Source organism: Cnephaeus nilssonii (assembly GCF_951640355.1).
Source record: "Cnephaeus nilssonii genome assembly, chromosome: 20".
Lineage (NCBI taxonomy): Eukaryota > Metazoa > Chordata > Mammalia > Chiroptera > Vespertilionidae > Cnephaeus > Cnephaeus nilssonii.
The window spans coordinates 23,389,934-23,410,217 of NC_137091.1; the positions used below are offsets into that span (position 1 = coordinate 23,389,934).

A 20,284-nucleotide genomic window follows, 5' to 3' on the forward strand; every position below is an offset into this window, starting at 1 on the left:
ACTGTTCCCGTTCCTGGACAGTGAGGTGATATTTCATTTTTATTGTTGTAATTATAACAAACATTTTGGATATAAAGCTTGTGTTCTTACTATTCCAGATGTAAGATTATTTCCTTAGTATATATTCCCAGAAGCGGAATTACTAGGTCAGAGAATTTCGAAGATCTTGCAAGGCATTTTAAAGACCTTTGAAAGCCTCTATGAGCATGTCCTACACCAGTGGTCAGCAAACTGCGGCTCTGTTGACCAATGAGTTTGCCGACCACTCCCTTCCACTATCTGTTCTAGTTATGACTTCAATGTCTTAGTGTGAGTGAACTGCCACCCACCTCACTTCTCCCAAACTCTTCATCTGCTGTGGGGACCTTCCCAGACCCACCCTTCCTCATGACTCTAGGGGGTCTATAACTGTTCTCCAAGCTGCCCCTCGGGAATCAGTCCAGTTGGACCTCCCAGTGAGCCAGTGGTCCAGTCTCGCTGTCTCCTCTTGTGGCCCAGCCGGCTGAGGCAGTGAGCCTGTGAGTAGCTGGAAGATAACATCTCCTCATCTACTTACTTCACCCCCCCCCCCCCCCATGTAAAAGCCTGGTTTTTGTCTTGTTGCTATGGCAACACAATCTCAAGACAATAGCTATTAGCCTTGGTGCTTAGAGGGGAAAACTCAGCTAACAGACGTGAAGAAAAGGAAAAGGTTAGCACCCTCTGCCTCCCCTCCCTCCAGTTCCCCTCTGTGCCTCTGCCAATGGGCAGGGATAATTAAAAATTAAACTTTGGAGTTACACAGACACTGGCACCAGGAAGGTTCCAGGTCATCTGTTTCCAACGCTAATGAATATGGGTGAGGATAAATCAAATTATGTCCACCTCATTTCCGTTTGATGGAGAACCTTTCAAAACGTAGGTCGTTTTAGAGAATCTTCCCACCCTTTGGGGAATTACATGGCTTCCAAACAGTCTGAAATGACCTGAAAAGGCGAGATGGGGGTTGACAGTGTATATCTCTATATTCCACCTTAAAATCTTATCAGTTCCACTCCACATCCCTAATTCCCAGTTCTCACTGGTCTCCCAGTCTTTCCTCCACCAGTGCCCCACTTCCAACATCACTGGCTGGGTCATCATCCCAAGACACACCTCTGATTACGTCCAAGCAAAGACCTCTTCTGGCTCCCTATTTCCCCCAGAAGAGAGCCCAGCTCACAAAGCTGGGCACAGGGTATCCCCCACGCACATGGTGCCCCTCCCTAACTCTGGCTCCCTGCATGGGCCATCCCTTCCCGTTCAGGACTCTGTTCTTGCCTGGAGTACGTGCATATTTTCCCTCCCTGGAAAATGCCTTCCACTCTTGAAAACAAAACGTAATGCCATTTTTTCTCTGAGTCATTTCCTCCCCTGGGCTCACACGCCTCTTCTTTCATGTATAGACTATAGCTCGTCCCACACTCTATTGCAATTACTGCTTAGTGGCCTCCCCTCTGTGGCAGCCTATGGGCTTGTTCAGGGCAGGGGCCGTGTGGGTTCATCTCCATGAACGGGACCTGGCACATGGTAGGAGCTCAATACTGGAAGTTATTACCCTCACAGAGCTGGGTTATTTGGTAAAAGGATACATTTTTCTATCTGGGTAGAAAAGAATAACACCTTGAACTTCTGTAGCACTAAGCTTCTAAAGAACCCAAATCCTCTTGTATAATATCATTGTCAAACATATGCTGGGGTCCTAAAAAGGGTGTAACAGTTGAGTATTGGGTGCTGAAATTGTTATGGTTGTTGTTTGGAGAACAAAGCTCAAAGTTCACATTCATAAACTTTTTGGAAAATTCCAAACATATTCTAAAGTAGCAATAATAGAATACTGCCCTTCCCCACCCCCCTACTCTCACAGCCACATAACCATCAACTCAGATTCCCTAGTGATTGACATTTGGTCAAATTCATTTCTTTTATTGCTTCTCTTCTCCCATTATTTTTTCTGGATATATTTTAAGGCAAATCAGAGACATACTATCATTCCATCTGTCAATCCTACATAATAAAGCGGGAATATGCAAATTGACCATCACTCCACCACAAAGATGGCGGCACCCACAGGGGAGGCGGGGGGGCAGGGTGAGGTTCCATAACACAAGATGGCTGCACCCATAGTGGAGGCTGAATTCCTGTAACAAGCCTAAACAAGCTATCAGCAGGGACCTGAGGCCGCGCCCCCTACCTGGCAGGGCTTTACGGGGGTCCTCAAAGTGAGCCCCCCCCCCCCGGGACCTCAGGCTGCTCCCCTCGCCCCAGCAGCAGGCCGGGGGACCTGAGGCCGCACCCCCGCCCGGCATGACTTGATGGGGGACCTCAAGGTGTGCCCCCTGCCACGGTGCTGGGCTGGGGGACCTCAGGCTGCTCCCCCAGCCCCAGTGCCAGGCCAGGGGACCTCAGGCCACACATCCCTCCAGCAGGGCTTGATGGGGGACCTCAAGGTGCACTCCTCCAGGACCTCAGGCTGCTCTCCTAGCCCCGGGCTAAGGTACCTCAGGTCGCGCCCTCTTCCCGGTGGAGATTGTCGGGAGACCTGAGGCTGCACCCCCTGCCTGGCGGGGCTTGACAGGAGACCTCAAGGCGTGCCCCTCACCCAGCGGGGCTTGACGGGGGGACCTCAGGCTTCAACCTCCACCCCAGCACCAGGCCAGGGGACCTGAGGTTGCGTCCCCCACCCAGCGGGGCTTGACAAGGGTGGGACCGGATGGGTCTGGATCTAGCCCAATTGGGGAGGGGGAGCGGCCGGGTCTGGGTCTTGTGCGATTTTGAGGCTCATGTGGGTGGGTGGGTGGGCGGGGACTTGACTCTAGGTCCTGTGGTGTGCCCCAGACTCTGACAGGAGGAAGATTTTCATATACATTTTACTAATTTTCTTTCATCTCTGACACTTCTATTAAAATATTTCCTCTAATCCACTTTTAATGTGCACGAATTTCGTGCACTGGGCCACTAGTATTTCAAAACAGTCTAGGCTCAAATTCTAGTCTACTTTGTCTGTGACCTCAGGCAGGCTAATTAACCTCCCTGGTCCTCATTTTCTGTATGTGTAAAATGAGAATGATATGGCACATGCACCATGGGGTTCTAATGAGGAGTAACCCATGAAAAATCTGTGCCCAGCTTGTATGCTAAGTGGTCAGTGTTAGTCATCAGAAGCACTATGTCATCATTATCATTTCTAAATTTATAGCACAATAACAAGCATTTGTGACATAAAATATGACTGTATCAGCAATCATGGCTCTGAATGCAGAAGAAGGGAAGATTGGAGTGTAGAAAACGAAAGCCTTAGAGAACAAACAGGAGGCTAGGGAAATGATACTGGAGGGAGATGATGGGGTCTTGAGCTGGACAGTGACCAAGAGTGGAGTCAACACAGGAGATAAGACCACACACAAACACACACACACACACACACACACACACACACACACACACAGAGAGAGAGAGAGAGAGAGAGAGAGAGAGAGAGAGAGGAATTGCTAGTACCACCAGAAGCCAGGAGAGAGACATAGAAGAGATCCCCCTCAGAGCTTTCAACAGGAATCAGTCCCACTGACATCCTGATTTCCGACTTCTAGCTGCCACAACTGTGCAAGAAATTTCTGTTGTTCTAAGCCACCCATTTTTATGTACCGTACCTTGTTTCACAAGCTCTAGGAAGCAAATACACTATCCAAACATACCCATGAGTTTGTTATATTTTTTAATGAAAAGAATCATTACTTTAGCTGTATATACACTGGGTGTAATTTTTCAAGGTATTATTTCCAGGTTCTTGTCCATATGCAAACAGTTATTCACTTGGTTGTAGTTAGAGTCAAATACAGTTTTATGTCTGGACTTTTTGTTTTCACTTGACAGAACACTAATTTGTGTGTTTTTGTGTGTGTGTGTGGTTTTTTAAAATATATATTTTTATTGATTTCTGAGATGAAGGGAGTTAGACAGACTTACCAATGATGAGAGAGAATCATTGGTAGGTTGCTTCCTCGACACTCAACCATTGAGCCATGTCAGGCTAATTTGCGTTTTGTAATGCACGGGTACACATCTCTACTAGCCATTGGCTCACGCTAAATCCTACTGTTTCGTTCCTCAAAATGAAACAGGCCTTCCCACTGCATTTCCAGCATGCAACTCTGCTAATTTTTATGCTCATGTTGCAGTAAGACCTGGCTCATTACATCATGGCTTGTGGGTTGCCCGAGTAACCTGCTGAGTCTAACTTACGCACACACTTCCTCTGGCCCCACCACAGAGATCATCCCCTTAAACCATAATCAGATGAAACTCAGATGCTGAGTCCTTTGAGGGGCCACAAAGAGACACTGAGTGTGTTTAACTAATAGTCAAGCAATATCCTGCAGGTTTCTTAATGCACAGAGCAGAACTCAAGTTGTTTAATTTCTGCACAAACATGCAGAACCAAAGCTGAGAGCTGACTCCTCCTCAGGTGCCGTAGAATGGGCAGGGCTGCAGCTGTGGCTCTCTGCCACTTCCTAACACGAAATGATATTAAGGCATTAATATTAAGTGTTAAAGTGGGTCCTATCCAAATACCAGCCCAGCTTCTCCGGGGATCTTAGCCAAGCAGGGGGCTTGTCCTTCCTGTCCCCGCTGTGAGTCAGCCACCCCAGTGCCTGACTCATGGTGCACAATCAATGATATTTATTAAATGAAGCACCACGTAAGTTCAAGGGTATGAAATTCAGAGCCTCTGAATCACAGTTGTTACAAATAGGTATAGGGTGAGGCCAATGCATCACTTTTAAAGCCCCCCCTGATGGTTTTGATGCATGCAGTCTCCAGTCCACACTTTGAGAAAACCGAATCTAACCAATGAGCAATTTGAGGTCAGAGACTATACTGCGTGTTCCTGTTATTGAGCATCTGCTGTGTACCACACACTCTTCCCAGTCCTGAGGATGGAGCAGAGCCCAATCTCCTGTGGCAAGTCCAAGGTCCCCTGAGGGTACTGAGGTGAGGCAAGTGCCTGCCCTGGAAGAGCCCACAGATGGAGATGGGGGATTTGCTCACATCACACTGTAGGTCTCAACTGGAGGCGATTTTGCCTTCTGGGGGACCACTGTCAATGTCTGGAAACCTTTTTGCTCGTCACCTGGGAAGTGCTATTGCCATCCTGTAAGTAGAAGCCAGAGATGCTGCCAAACACTCTGTAATGTACAGGACAGCACCTCCGCCGCCAACCAAGAATTATCAGACCCAAAATGCCAATAGTCCCTAGGTTGAGAAATTCTTCAAGAGAGAATGAAATAAGTGTCATAACCAAGGAGGAAGCAAGATGCAAATGAAGTACAGAGGGAATAATGCACTACTGGCTCTACAGGGCACTTACCCAGAGCCCTGCAGCCTCCTTCCTCTCTCCTAACCCTCACCCTCCCTGGTTCCATCCTAGCCTCGCATGCCAAGCAACAGTGCATCGAGTTCTGGAGTTATACAGGATTCAATTTGAAGCTTGATTTCTCCATATTTCACTCTTTGACCTTGGACACACCATTTAATCTCGCTGAACCTCCGCAATTCTCCACAAGCAACAGGGACTCAAGAAGAAAAGGGAGAATATTTTTATGTATTTATGATTGACAGTCTGACAACCTCCCACATACCTCACAGGGTGGATGCAACACAATGCGATCAAGCATATAAGGTGTTTTGCTCTGTGACAGCCTCTGCTAAGCATTCGTCATATGTCAGCTGCTGTGATGATGATGAACTACATCCCCCACCACCCCTGCTTCAACCTTTAAGTTTACCTGATCTTTAGATTCAGCTCTTTGAGACTCTCACCTCCTAATACAATTTGTGAGCAGCTGATGAACCTTATAGCCCTATGGTCATAGGTGCAGAGTCTATAGCCTCCCTGTATCCTTCCCACTATGGGGGAGGATCCACGAGAAACCCCCCTTCAGTAAAAGTGGTGGAGGAACAGCTTTTCATAGGCATGCTGCTGGCAACTGCCTCTTAGGCAATCACTCTTTTATTTCCACTCCTTCCTTTAGACCATTCCGCAGGTCCCAGACAATTTGTCTCAGGCATAGCTGCCTCTATTGGCCACCTCTAATTTTGCATCCTTGCCACCCTAGCACCTGTCTAAATTACAGCTATGTCTAAATGGCATAGTCAAAGTATCTCAATCCCCTTAAGGCACTAAAAAATGCCCCAAATACCTTTCTCTCCAAGCCTAAAGAGAGATGGCCTCTGCCTTCTAAACTAGACTTTTCTAAATGTCAGCAGGTCTGGCTATCTTCCTTTTGAAAGGATGGCTACGTATATGAAAACTTTTTGAAGGGTCTTTGGACTCCTTATAAATCTAAACCTCTTCCACCAGCTCTCATATTTGGCAATTCCAGGTGAAAACATTCAGGGAACATGGAATGGTATAGTTACTAATCTGTGAATAAATAAAACCCAAAGTATCTGGAGGAAAGGTAGCTACATCATTAATAAGGTACTAGAGTGCTCCAGACAGAAACACAAAGTATCTCTCCCCAGTTGGAGGATTTGGGTAAAATATTCAAATAAAGTTCCAGCTGAACTTATATTTTGTTAGCTCTGCCACTGTCCAGTGGAATTTCATGAGCAGTGGGAGCTTGGTTTATTTCTTAGTCCATGTCCAGCACACTTGAAGAGCTTAAGCGATTCATGAGGATTTTCAAAATGTAACTCACCATCATCACCCTCAGTGCTCTGTGCCTTCACTGACTCATTTTGAGTAGAGCAATATTTAATTAGATGATTTATTTGTCCTTCTACTTAGCTGAGTCACAAACTTCTCTTGACCTTCAAGTCTCAGTCTAAAAGTTACTTCCTTTCAGTCGTTTTCCCTGGTTTTCATCCTTCTCTCATCCCCAATAAATTCCTCTTTTGTTCCCCATCACAACTCAAATGTCTTTTTCTGCAGGAAACAGAGATCATCTCCTGCACCTTTTTATGTTCCTCGCAGGGCTCACATGCTGGAATAAGCATCCTTTGGGTTTCCCCTTCAATTCTATTCAACCATCCAAGTCCAACACTGGGAAACATCCTACCTAATAAAAGGAAAGTATGCAAATAACCATCACTCCACTACGCCCATGATTGGGCCGGTGGGAGGCTGGGGGCGGGACTCAGGGTGGCTGATTGGGCTGGCGGGAGGAGCAGGGGGCGGGGACTCATGAGTCCCTGCCCCCACCCCCACCCCCCGTTCCTCCCGCCGGCCCCAATGGCCGGCCGGTGCTGCGGGAGGACCCATGGGGTCAGCAGAAGGCACCGGTGGCGGAACTCGGGGTGGCCGATTGTGTGGCTGCCAGCACCAGTTTTCTGTCAGGGTGGCCGATCGCGCTGGCAGGAGGCGCTCCGATTGGCGGGTGGCCAGAGGAAAACTGGTGCCGGCAGCCAGGTGAAGGAAGGTCTCTTGCACGAAACTTCATGCAACAGGCTTCTAGTTGTTAAATAATATAAAACAAACAGTGGAGGCAATTCACAATTCATTCGATTTTTTTCATCTTTTGCTATAGTTCAAAATATAGTAGGCTAAAAAGATACAGTTTTGGCTTGATTGTGGAATGCAGATTTCTGCAGAACATGACCATGATATATATTTGATCAAGAGGGTCTCTGTCAACCAAGTACCCAGGGAAAAAGGATCAGCCACTCCATTCAGATTCTATTTTTTGGCTTTTTGCATTCCCCTCTTCCTCACTCTTAAAACATTCTTGACCTCTTCTAAGCTAGTGTTCCTACTAATGGCCTCTTTAAAAATCCTCTTGGAGCATCCCCATTGCCTGTCCTATAGCCAAGCAGACACTTCTCTTATGATAGCAACTTAATGTTTCCCTTCCTTAAAAAATAACAGCCATCCTTACAAGGCCGACTAGATTGGGGCAATAAAGGTGACAAGGGTACAATATTTAAGGAGGTGCTCACTCTCAGGTTCTGACCCAGCACTTGCACGAACTTGAGAGTGAGCACCACCTTAAACTTTGCACCCCTGTCACCTCTCTTGTCTGATCCTACTCCATGCCATGCATTAATTTTTTAGCAAGAGAATAAAAGCAAATTTAATTCATATTTATGGGAACTCCACAGGCATGAGAGGGTCCTCCCTACATTACTGCAAAGATCCCATATGCAACTGGTCCAGAAAGAACTCGAGTGTTAAAATCTTTTCTCTGCCTTTCCAGTGGGAGAGTCCATAATCCCTGATGTTTCACTTCTCCAGTCACTCTTCCATTGATGTAAAAATCTCTGGGGCTCACTCCCTTTCAACTCCTGCAGTTACTTGACAGAACACAGAAATCAGATTCTAAGTCTACATGCAATGAACGTGTTACTTTTCAACACCCACTTTGGATTTTATAGAATCCCAAAGATGTCCATTGTTAATATCATAGATGACTTTGGTAGATGTGCTTCTTAATTGCAATATGACTCATTTCTTGTTTTCAAATCTTTTAATTTATCATCTAATCAGCACAGTGATCCATGGAATAATCCATCTTTATTTTATTCCTATTTTAGGTGGCTAGGCTTATTATTATTCATAACACAAGCCCAATGCTTTGATTATTAAGTGGTATCATTTGTATCCTAATGACTTGGTGCCTTACATGTCATTCAAAGGGAAATTGAATATTATGAAACATTAAATGAGACCCTCTTTACCCAAGTGTGAAGGAACTGACTATTCAGTTAGAAGGTGACTAGAAGATATTCTAGAGTTGTATGATCCAGTGTGGCAGCTGCATCCTTGGAAACTTTGGAATATAGTACCAAAGACCTCAACCAATGTTCCCAGCATCTTGCCCCACATTCCCTTTTGCTCCTTGTCCCCATGCCGACTAGCCTCTCTTCAGTCTCTCCTTTCACATTCTTCTCCCTGTGCTTGCAATGGTCCTCTCCCCCTTCTTGTCTTAGGTACATCCTGTGCATCCTTTAAATCTCAGCTAAATTATCACTTCTTTAGAGAAGCCCTCTCTAATCTTCCCAACCAGGTCAAATCCCCTATCCCAGTGGTCAGCAAACCACAGCTCGCGAGCCACATGCGGCTCTTTGGCCCCTTCAGTGTGGCTCTTCCACAAAATACCACGGCCTGGGCGAGTCTATTTTGAAGAAGTGGCATTAGAAGAAGTTTAAGTTTAAAAAATTTGGCTCTCAAAAGAAATTTCAATCATTGTACTGTTGATATTTGGCTCTGTTGACTAATGAGTTTGCCAACCACTGCCCTATCCATATTCTCACAACACCATTGTAGAGTTACCAAGTGGCAATCTTACATTTATTTGAAGTCTTTGGTTGATTAAGGCTGTGTCTCCTGTAAGATCATAAACTTCATGAGGGCAGGGGATCTTGTAGGTGTTTTCTCACCATCATTTTACCAGGCTTCCAGAAACCCCACCTCTTCTAGTAACATTGCAGACAGAAATAAGAATGATCATAACTACTGCTCTTCTGCAAACATGGTCTGAGCCAATTATATCTTCCCTGTGGGTCATGCTTGCATGCCATCTTGAATGCCAATGGACTTTGCTGATGCATAAACCATTGGTACAGGATCAACTCTGATAGGTCGGGACCCATGTGAGGGCTAAATAAATAAATCAGGAACACATTTTTTTTAATTGTGAAATTATTATTTTGATGATTAGCCTATTTAATAAATGAAACTGGGATTCCCTTAGGATAGAGAAAGCATATCGGTTTCACCCATTACTCTATAAACAGATCCTGGGATAGGGCTTTGGCACCTTTGACTGAGTGATTGACTGACTGAATAAGTGAATGGATAGAATAGCAATTATCACTTAACATATGAAAAAGTTGAGAGACAAAGTTATGATGTGACTTGATGGAGTGACATTACTGAGTCAAAGCAGAGCCTAGAACTTAATGATGCTCCCACTGCCTCCTGCCACCATCCCACCATCCACTTAGGACGGTATTAAGGTGTCCTCCACAGGACAAGAAGTGTCAGAAAAGGATCAGATGGCCTCCGTACTCAGGATTTTGGCCTCTTAAGGTGTTTGAATGATGTGGCTCAAATTCCTTTCTACTGTCTAGATGAGAAACCAGCTCCAGTGGAGATGGCCTGAGTATGCCCAGAATCCCTAGTACTGGAAAATCCTGCTACTAAGACCAGATCTAGCCAGCCATGCAGCTGGCAATGGAGTCTCAGACTGGGTGTGGGGAACCACACCCTGATTCTCAGCAGACTCCACTAGGCCACCCAGGCAGCACTCAGCAGGCCACCAAGGGGGGCAGGGACTCTGGGATACAGGATAGACAGGACAGAAACCTCTGGGTTTCTCATCTATGAAACTGTAATGCCAATACTCACCTCAAAGGCTTGGTGTACAGATAAAATGAAGCAGCATCTGTAAAATGCCTCATACTGTGCCGGATAAAGAATTGATCAAAAAATGGTAGTTTCTTTCTTTTCTAAGTTATCATCAAAAGGACTCTTTCACATCTCCAAGAGCAGCTAAGATGATAAACTCAAGCAGCACAACTGGGAATCAGACTTCTCTTGGAAAAACTCCTAACCCTCTCTCCATCCCCCACGTAGGAACTTTAAGGACTCAGTTCATTTCAGAAAGAAATGTCTAAAAGAATAGGCAGATTACAGCCAGCCCTGCAGGGGGGCTTTTTTCCTCCCCTAGTATCACAATAAGCATTACCTGGCAAAAAAACAGCCTTTTCTGCTTCCCTGGGCTCTGTCTTATTGGAGAAGCAGCCTAAAAATTGTTCCTAATCTCTAAGGAGTTTCCAGATGTTTAATGACTTGCCGGGGTAATAAACCACTGAATTCTGGGAAATCATTATGTGAGATGTTACCTACCACTTTCCTTTGACTTTGAGAATCAAACCAAGCGATATGGTCTGGGCAGAATCAGGAAAAGCATCAGTTTTGAAATCTGACAAACCTGAGTTTGAACCACAATTCTACTGTTGATAGATAAAGAATCTTAGGACAAATTGCTTATCCCTTTGGCACTGAGGTACTTATCTATAAAATGGGTATGATATACTATATCTTGAAAGGTAAGAAATCTTATGCAAGATAAGAATGTATTAGTTAGCGATTGCTGCGTAACAAATTACGCCCCCCCCCCCCCAAACATTTATTAGCTTAAAACAACATTCACAATCTTACAGTTTCTGTTTGTGAGGAATCTGGGCATGGCTTAGCTGGGTCCTTTAGCTCAGGATCTCTCCCAAAGCTGTCAGCCAGGGTTCTGGTCTCATTTCAAGGCTGAATCGGGGAAGGACCTGCTTCTAAGCTCTCTCACTGGCTGTTGGCCTTGCCATGTGGGCCTATGGAGATAGGGCAGCTCACAACAGGGCAGCTGTGTCATCAGAGCAAGAAGAGTCAGAGAAAGAGAGAGACTGCAAGACAGAGGTCACAGTCTTTTATAACCTAATCTTGGAAGTGGCATCCCATCACTCTTGTTGTATTCTACTGGTGAGAAGCAAGTCACTAAGTCTAGCCCACATTCACATGGGTGTGTCAGGAAGTGACCGGTAGAAGCTGTCTGCCACGATATTCCAAGATTCTCAGTAAATGGCAGCTGCTACTATGACCAACTATGAGAGTACTTTGCAAAGCAACGTTCACCACAGAAATAGAAGAAATCCACTGGATTATATATTATGATCAAGAAATTTGGCAATAAGGGGGTGAGGGCATGAGTGGGGGCGGGGGGGAGGGTGAGGGGCAATGGGGGGGATAAGGACTCATATGTAATGCTTTAATCAATAAAGAAAAAAAGACATTTAGCAATCATATGACACTATCAGTCTATTATAGATGCTGATTCTATCCAAAGACTACATTTAGAGATGCATTTAATTTATATTGAATACAGCTTTGATTACTTGTTACCAAATGACAATGTTTGGGCACGTGTTAAAAGGCACACATTTCCCTTACCTAATGTTTTAGCATATATCTAGTTCTTTTCAGATGTCCTTGTTTTTATGGGGATGCAAATACAAATATGCATCTTGATTTTCTCACTTAGCAATATTATAAAGGCATTTTATCCTGCTGTACATTCTTTGTAATTAGCACTTTAACAGCTACGTAACATTTCTATTCAGTAGAAAAATGTAAGAATCATGGTTTACTTAACCATTCCCTTTTTCTGTGTGTGACACATAAGTTTAATGTTTTGCCATTAAAAACAATGCTGTGATTGAGTGTCTTTTGTGTGGTAAGTTTCCTCCCCGATAGCTTGAATTATCTCTTTAGGATAAAATCCCAGGAAAAGCAATTAGAATGCACACATTTTAATGGCTCTGTCAAGTTTTACCCAAATGAGAAAACGGCTTTGGGTTTTATATAAGCAAACACTGCGCCATCAGCCCCAGATTGAGTTCCTCAATGGCAAACACCCTCACTTAGTTTTTAATTTTTTTAAAAACATGGCCTCTTGCCTCTAAGCAACATTTAATGACTATTGTGGGCTAAATGGATGAACAAAAATATTTAAAAATTTGAGACTTTAGGAAAAATATTTAGGCTAAATCTATTGAAACTTTTTTTTTTTTAATCAGGAGATGTTGAATTTTCATTTAGAAATCACTAAGAGATGTGAAGGAAGTACCCATGCCAAGCACTGGGCTCTCTTTTGCCCTTTTCTTATCCGTTTAATACTTACAGCACCCCCTACAGTTCATTTTCCACACAGCAACGGAATAAAATGCCCAAAGCATAAATCAGTGTGTCAAACCCTGCTTTTATAAAGGATCACAGGAAACATCTGTTGGCCCCCATCATTTGGGGGAAAAACCCAACACAGTAGGTCTTCTTTTATGGAGAGAATAGTAGTTCTCTGGAAATGTCTACTTACTTGTACACAAAATTTTCACCCTGTTCTAGGAATTGTGGGAATTTTTTAAAAACGTAGTTCAGTCCAGGGTATGAGTCATTTAACCAAACTGTGGGCAGATTGATAAAATATTTAGGTAAGCAGATGACAAGTGACCCTCAAAAATAATTTTACTGATCAAAATTTACTCTGGCTAAAGTGCCCTGCCACTGAAGCACATAAGTCTTAGAACTCCACAGTAAACTCTCCACCCCTTCACACATGGCCCTATTTTTTAAAAGGAATTTTAATTTAATTATTTTAAGAGCAATCACCCTCATATTTTAGACCCAGAAGACCAAGTTGTTTGTACAGATCAGAGTGCATGAGTGACACAACCAGAATTTATTTGTACCCAACATCCAAACCCATTTCAGGTTTTGCCGATAAACTTGAACCACAGCGCCCCCTGGTGGGAATGTGGTGGCTTGGCTTTTCCAGACCCTCTACCCTTGGGAGACATCGCACCTAACCTGCGCTTCCGTTTTTCTCCCTCTCAGGTGAAGGAGGCCATGCAGCGGATCCACGACCGAGGGAACATCGGCAAATTAATTCTGGATGTAGAGAAGACCCCGACTCCACTGGTGAGTCAAAAGCATTCAGTTCAACACAAGAGGTCTGATCAGGTGCAGGCACAGATGGGGCAGGGGGAAATATAGCAGGCCCTGGGCTGGCGGAGGTGACCAGTGATATCAAAGGATGACGCAAATAAGGGATGCCACAAACTGAGATAAATGCTGAGAAGGAACGGAAAATTCTTCAGTGAGAGCCTTCCAAGAGCAATCCGAGGGCAGTCAGGAAAGGATAGAAACAATGACCTGTGTCTATGACAAATGCCATTCATTGGCTGTCACGAACAGGAGGAATTCCTGGCAAAAAAAAAATCTAATAAATTCACATGCACATACTCGACAGACTGATGCCAACAGCCTCTGAGATGGCTTCTGATGATTGCATTGCTTTTGTTTTCTCTGATCGAGATAAAACCCTTATATCCAGGGATCTCACCAGGAATGAAGCATGTCAATCCCATCCCATAGGCTCTTGCAGTGGCCACTTGAGGTGGGGGGAGGGGCCAGGTACTAGTGTGGCAGTCAACACAGCAGCTTTCACCAGACGGCATGATTCAAAGTTCAGCTCTGAGCTCGTGTGTGTGACCTGGGCAATTACTTTGCCACAATTACTTTGCTGCAATTTACAGTCCCCGTCTGTAAATTGGAAATTGATAAATTCTCAGTTAGAATGATATGCTAAAACACTGTTTCTCACACACTAAATTCTAGGAAAGGTTTGACGAAGAAAATACTTAGGAAGGGTTTCTGTTTTCTCACATGTTTAATCTTGGAGCTACTTCAGTCATTTATGAAAGAGCAAGACCTAAAATGTCTTGCATGTTTTAGTGTAAGGCGTGTATTTTTTAAAAGTGTTTACTGGGCTTTCATAACCATCATTTAGTTTAGGTATGATGGCCATTTTTCTCAATGAAGGACTGTTAAATGAGAGGGCATTTTATAATGTGTAAGTCACTGATGACAATATGAATATAGCTTATTAAATGCTTACTAGGTTCCAGGTCTGTGCCAACAAGTGTTTTAAGCAGATGAGGGACCAGGTTAAGAAGGATAAGATGGCTTGTATCTGGGTCTTCTGTGCACCTGTGCTGTGTTCTTTAAACATGTGACCAAGTCTGTTCCAGCCCCATCAGTATAATGCAGACAGGTAGAGGCATCCTGGTCTGCTTGGTGCTTTCAAGCCAAATCGCTGGCACTGGCTTCCCACCTGTCTCCTTACCCATGAGGTCCTGCTGGGCTCCAGGGCTGGCGGGAAGGCCTGTTTGATGTCAAAGGTGTGTGTATGGTGGGGGTGGGGGGGTCTTATCAGAGCAGAATCTGAAAGGCAGACCTTTTAATGTGAGAACTGAAAACCTGCCTTGGCTCATATATCATTGCTCTTGTTCCTGAATCTCAGGAGGACTTTTACCCCGGGACTCAAGGAAACAGAGATGATGGAGAATGGGCCAACGCAGACCTGTATTTGGAGCATCTCTAGGGTGGGTGGAGGCTACAGCCCATCTGGATGGAAGAGTAGGCTCAAAGGAATCATCTCCCAAATTCCAAATACATGCACTCAAATCCTTAGCTCAGAGACGGCTTCTTGGGGTGCCCAACATAAGGCAGCTAATACCACACTGCCTTCCTGGGGAAGCAAGCAGTGCAGGGTTTCCTAGCTCTTGGCCTTTAAAGAAGTCCTTCCACATGGCTTCATCAGATGCTCAGAAAAGGTGGGGGTTAGGTTGCAGAGCCCTCTCACAAGTCTACTGTTGAATTACAGATGGCCAATGACAGCACGGAGACCAGCGAGGCCGGAGAAGAGGAGGAGGACCATGAGGGGGACAGCGAGAACAAGGAGCGGATGCCCTTTATCCAGTAACCCAGGACCCGGCCAGAAGAACGAAGGATGGTTTGAAAGAAGAGGAGCCACCGAAGAAAGCTCTTCTGTGCCCCAGTGAACAAATGCTGTAGTCCAGTGCGTGTCGTGTTTGTCTGCAGTCAGCTGAGCTAAAAAGCTTTGATCACTGTTGTTTTTTGAAATTAAGTGCCAACCCCATTCCATGCAGTGTTATGTCCCTCCCCCTCTGTGTATTACACTCTCCTATTTTCCCTGTTTCAAAACCATCTATCTTTGACTCCTTCTCGATGGTTCAAGACAGTCTGATTAATACAAGTCCACAGGCCCCATGCCTAGGAGACTAGACACGGGCAAAGCCAAGTTTGGATTGAAAGGTGTCATCACAGAGCATTATCCAGTTCCTAGAATTCTTCAGGCCAATGACACTTTTCACTGCCAACCACCCAGGCCTCTGCTGAGAGCACTTGCCGATTTGGCTGGCAGAATGAGAATAGGCCAGATGATTTCATGAGCCCATAAACTTATGATCTCTCCAAACAGTACTTTCCCTCTCCCCCAACTTCCTTCAACTGCTTCATGCTCAGAAGGTTGAACTGTTGTCCTCTCGCCTTCTGATGCTCAATCCCTTCGCTGGTTCTTATCCATAAACACAGGGAAACAGATGTGAAGTTTTCGGGATAAAAGATGGGTCAACAGCATGTGTTTGAAGACCAGCCACAGAGATTTCTCTCTGAAACCACATCTCATGAGCAAAATCCTCTCCTCCCCCACCACATAGATTGTATTTTAGTTTTAAGAAAACTCACCACATGTGGGTCTATTTCGGAAATCATTACTGAGAATCACCTGTGTTTGCACACTTGCTTTTGGTATTACCAATTTTGCTACATTCATTTCCTAGAATTGAACAGTCACGTTTACCATGGATCCCCCAAGGAAGACCTCCGTGGTAGACCATATTTGGAAAAAAAATCAGTGAGCATCGTTTTACTTGCCAAAGTGTGTTCCAACATGTAACAAATTCTAGTGGTATAAGAATTCAGTATCAGATGCCAAATATGTGGTTCCTCTCCTCTGAAATATAAAATCATGGTGCAGATTCTTTGCAGGGACCCTGCATTGGGCAAATTGGGGACCAAACTCCTTGATTACACACCTTTGTTCAATTTTCTAGCTCCTAAACTTCTAAGAAACCCTGCCCTTTGCCCCACCCCACTTGGCATGGCTGAGGTGAACAGTTCCCCTGCAGGAAGAGAAAGAGGCTCAGTGTCTCCACAAGGGTGCTTCTCATTCCCTCCTCCCAAAAAGGTGACTCCATCCCTCCTAAACCAAGCTGGGAACACAAGAAGCCCACAGGGTTAGCACCCCAGCTCACTTTACATGCTGGAAGATATTGGGGGGTTCCTACATTGCCCGATCTCTCCACCAACGGGCCCTAAAGGTAGACCAACTCTTCCTCAACGTGATGAAAAATGCATTTCAGCAATTACCTATTTCATTTTCAGTCCTTTTGTAACAAATGTCGCCTCATTAATCATGTTCTTTTTTTTCTCACCCTAAGCTTGTGATGATGACTTATTAATGCCAAATATTTATCTGAAGGGAGAGTCTCTCGTTGTGAATGTCTGTGGGAAATATGAAGACAAGAAAGGGTGCTGCTATCTCATGTGCAGAGATGAGAGTATCTCAAAGAGGACACAACATCCTCTTCTCCCTACACCCCAGGACTCCCCAGCATCCCAGTTCTGTGCCATTTAGAGAGATGATGTTGAGGTGTTATCCCAATACCTTTGCCAAACGCTGTATTATTGGTCATTCTTTCTCCCACAACCAAGCTGACAATGGGGTCTTAAGAAGACCATTTCTTCCATTTTGTCCAGCTACCCAAGTGACATTCCTGGTAAGCTGGACAGAAATGGCATTTTCTAGAGCCGGGGGAGCAAAGAGCCACTGGCCGTATCAGGGCTCTCCTCGGCCAGGTGAGTGGGACCCCACATTCTTGTTACATCCAGGGGAGAAGCCTAAAAGTAATTCCTCCCCAAATCTGTTTTCTCAACTAGCAAGATTAATAGAATAATCACAAACAATGCCAGTTGGCTCAAGAAAACCCTTCTGTCCCCTCAGAATACAGAATGAGAAAGCTAGAATTTGACCAATATGATTAATTAAGTGCCACGAAGAACAGGAAAACAAGAGAATCAAAAGGATCTGTGTAATGCACTCTGATCCCAAGCACCTTCTTTCCCGTCATGTGATGGTTTTCTGAAGGAGGTTTAAGAAGGTCTCAGTTTGCCTTAAAGGAACTGTGAAGGCTTCTCTGTAATCTAAGCTTGATTGGAGAGAACTGCAACATTGTCTAATGTATTTGTGGCTTTAGAGCTTTTGTTATATTGTGCCTACAAAGCAAATTATGTTTACACAAAAATATAAATAAAGTATTCAGCATAGCATAACCCTGCCTGGCATCAGTTACTCCACATCAATGGTTGTTGGAAAAGCACACACTGAAATATAAAGAACGGGTGGCTAAAAGAGGATGAGGAACTAGAGACAACATAGAAAATGTAGGGTAGAGATGAGACAAGTCTTTAAAAAGACATTCAAGTTTCTTCAAGTGAGAAAATAAAAGAACTACTAGAGACTTCATATAATAACTAGAGGCCCGGTGCATGAAATTCCTGCATGGGGGGGGAAGGGTCCCTCAGCCTGGCCTGCACCCTCTTGTAGTCCAGGAACCCTTGGGGGATGTCCAACTAATGGCAGGGAGCGGGCCTAAGCCGTCAGTCAGACATCCTTAGCGCTGCCACAAAGGTGAGCGAGGCTCCCGCCACCGCCACTGTGCTTGCCAGTCGCGAGCCAAGCTTCTGGCTGAGCAGTGTTTCCCCTGTGGGAGAGCATTGACCACCAGGGGGCAGCTCCTGCGTTGAGCGTCTCCCCCCTGGTGATCAGTGAGTGTCATAGCAACCTGTCGTTCTGCTGTTTGGTCAATTTGCATATTAGCCTTTTATTATATGAGATAATAATAATTGGAATGGCATTTATAAGGCACCTACTATATGCTTTTAAAAGAGCTCCGTACAACCCAGCTGGTGTGGCTCAATGGTTAAGCATCAACCTATGAACCAGGAGGTCACGTTTGGATTCCTGGTCAGGACACAGCCCAGGTTGTGGGCTCCATCCCCAGGGTGAGGCATGCAGGAGGCAGCCGATCAATGATTCTCATCCTTGATGTTTCTACCTCTCTCTCCTTTTCCCTTCCTCTCTGAAATCAATGAAAATATTTGGGGGTGGGGGAAGAGTTTATATACATATGCATTAACTCGCTTATCTTCCCCACAGCCCTGAGAAGTAAGGTTTATCATTATGCCCATTTTATAGGTGATAAGCCTGAAGCATAAGAGAGGTTTTGTCCTTTTCTAAGATCAGACAGCAAGTAAGTGATGGAGCCAGGATTTTTCACCACACTAGAATTCATGCTCTTAAATGCCCTACCATGCTTTCTTGTCTTAAAGCTAAAATATGATGCATTTCAAATTACCACCCTTTGGTCACTAGAAATACTTCAGGGATTCTGTTTCCTCTGATTTCAAGAATATGTCTGTCAATTCGTTTTCCTTTGTAGCAAATAATATGCCTATCAAGAAGCACTTCTTTTCCCTGGCCTTCCCTCCAAGCGTTCGAGTGAAGTGCTGATTTTAAAACTCACACGTCTCCACCATTTTTATTTTCTTGATCTAATATCCTAAAGGCCATCAACAAAATACACAAGAGCAAATCTCCAAAGGCTAAGACTTCACAAAAGAGGAATTTGTGATTAGGGAGGATTTACCTTGTTTACCATATTTCTCAGCAGGAAGCCAAAAGAAAACAGAGCTAGTCCCATGTCAATAAAGCGCCACATGTATACACCTCAGTTTACAAAGCAGAAGAGTTCGTCGTGGTGTCAGTGAAATGCTTACAAAGTCCCTGCACACAGGATTTTTCTCCGACGTTCTCACTTAATGCTCATGTGCTCCATGTACATCTCATGGCCTCTCAGAGCCAGTGCTGGTGCACTGTCACATTTAACACAGGCCAGCAGAAAACACGGGAGCCTAAACTAAAGCCCACATCTTCTCTTATAACCTGAGAATGGGGAAGAGGTCCAGCAGTTGGAAATAAATTACTTTCAGCAGTGTGGATCAGGTTACAGTAGTAATGGGGGTAAACTTTTCAAAAGCCATTTAAGGCATGGCAAGACATTTGTGCAATAGCAAAGAGGTGAGAACCTTTGAAGGGCGTACGGGAAGAATGGAGAGTAGAAAAGTGTAGCTGAAATACACGTGTGCAGGGTTTGAGGGGAGGAGACATGCATGATGGGAAGTGAGTCCCAGGTTTGGAGATCTTTGAATGCCAACCTGATAATCTTGGGTTGGATGGAAAGGAAGAAGGATGTACAATGGTGTGATGGGGAAGCTTGGGGTGTGGAGGCAATTACTATGGTAAGTGCAGGGTTTCATGGAAAGAGGGCTATGAGAGGGGTTTACAGGTGGTCTGGAGTTAGATATCAAGCACCTTGCCCAAGTTTGGACCCTCCAAGATCAGACACTGAAACAAGGATTTGGATGTCAGCAGTGTTGGGTGGTGAAAGGAAGAAGGCAATTCAGGGTGTGTCGCTGAGCAGGTTACTGCTGTGGAAGACCATAGACATGCCCCACAGTTGTACCACTTGAAAGGTGGGGAGTTGTCATATTTATCCATCAATTCCCATGCATCATTGATTGAGGGCTACTCCCAGCAAACGTGTTGTTTCCCTGGCACTCTCGACCTTCCCCTTGGGTGACCCACGCACATTGCTGTGGCCAGACAGTGCCCTCAGACCACCAAAGAAGCTGAGATGATATCTAACAGCTTCAAGGAGATATCAAACAAGTGTCCATAGCTCCTATAACTCTTCCAGGGAATTAACCCTTTATTCTGAAATTACAGGGGGGACA

The 20,284-nt window shown here is 44.8% G+C and overlaps 1 protein-coding gene across 2 annotated transcripts in view; it reads left to right on the forward strand.

The window, feature by feature from the left end:
• VAT1L (vesicle amine transport 1 like) overlaps window positions 1-17,702 on the forward strand; it is a 152,494-nt gene extending 134,792 nt beyond the window's left edge. For both annotated transcript variants that reach the window (XM_079759506.1, XM_079759507.1), the window contains exons 8-9: window positions 13,400-13,483; window positions 15,231-17,702. In XM_079759506.1, the coding sequence (XP_079615632.1) occupies window positions 13,400-13,483; window positions 15,231-15,329 (183 nt within the window). In that variant the 3' untranslated portion in view covers window positions 15,330-17,702. The remainder of the gene's footprint in view (window positions 1-13,399; window positions 13,484-15,230) is intronic.
• Window positions 17,703-20,284: the final 2,582 nt, after the last annotated feature.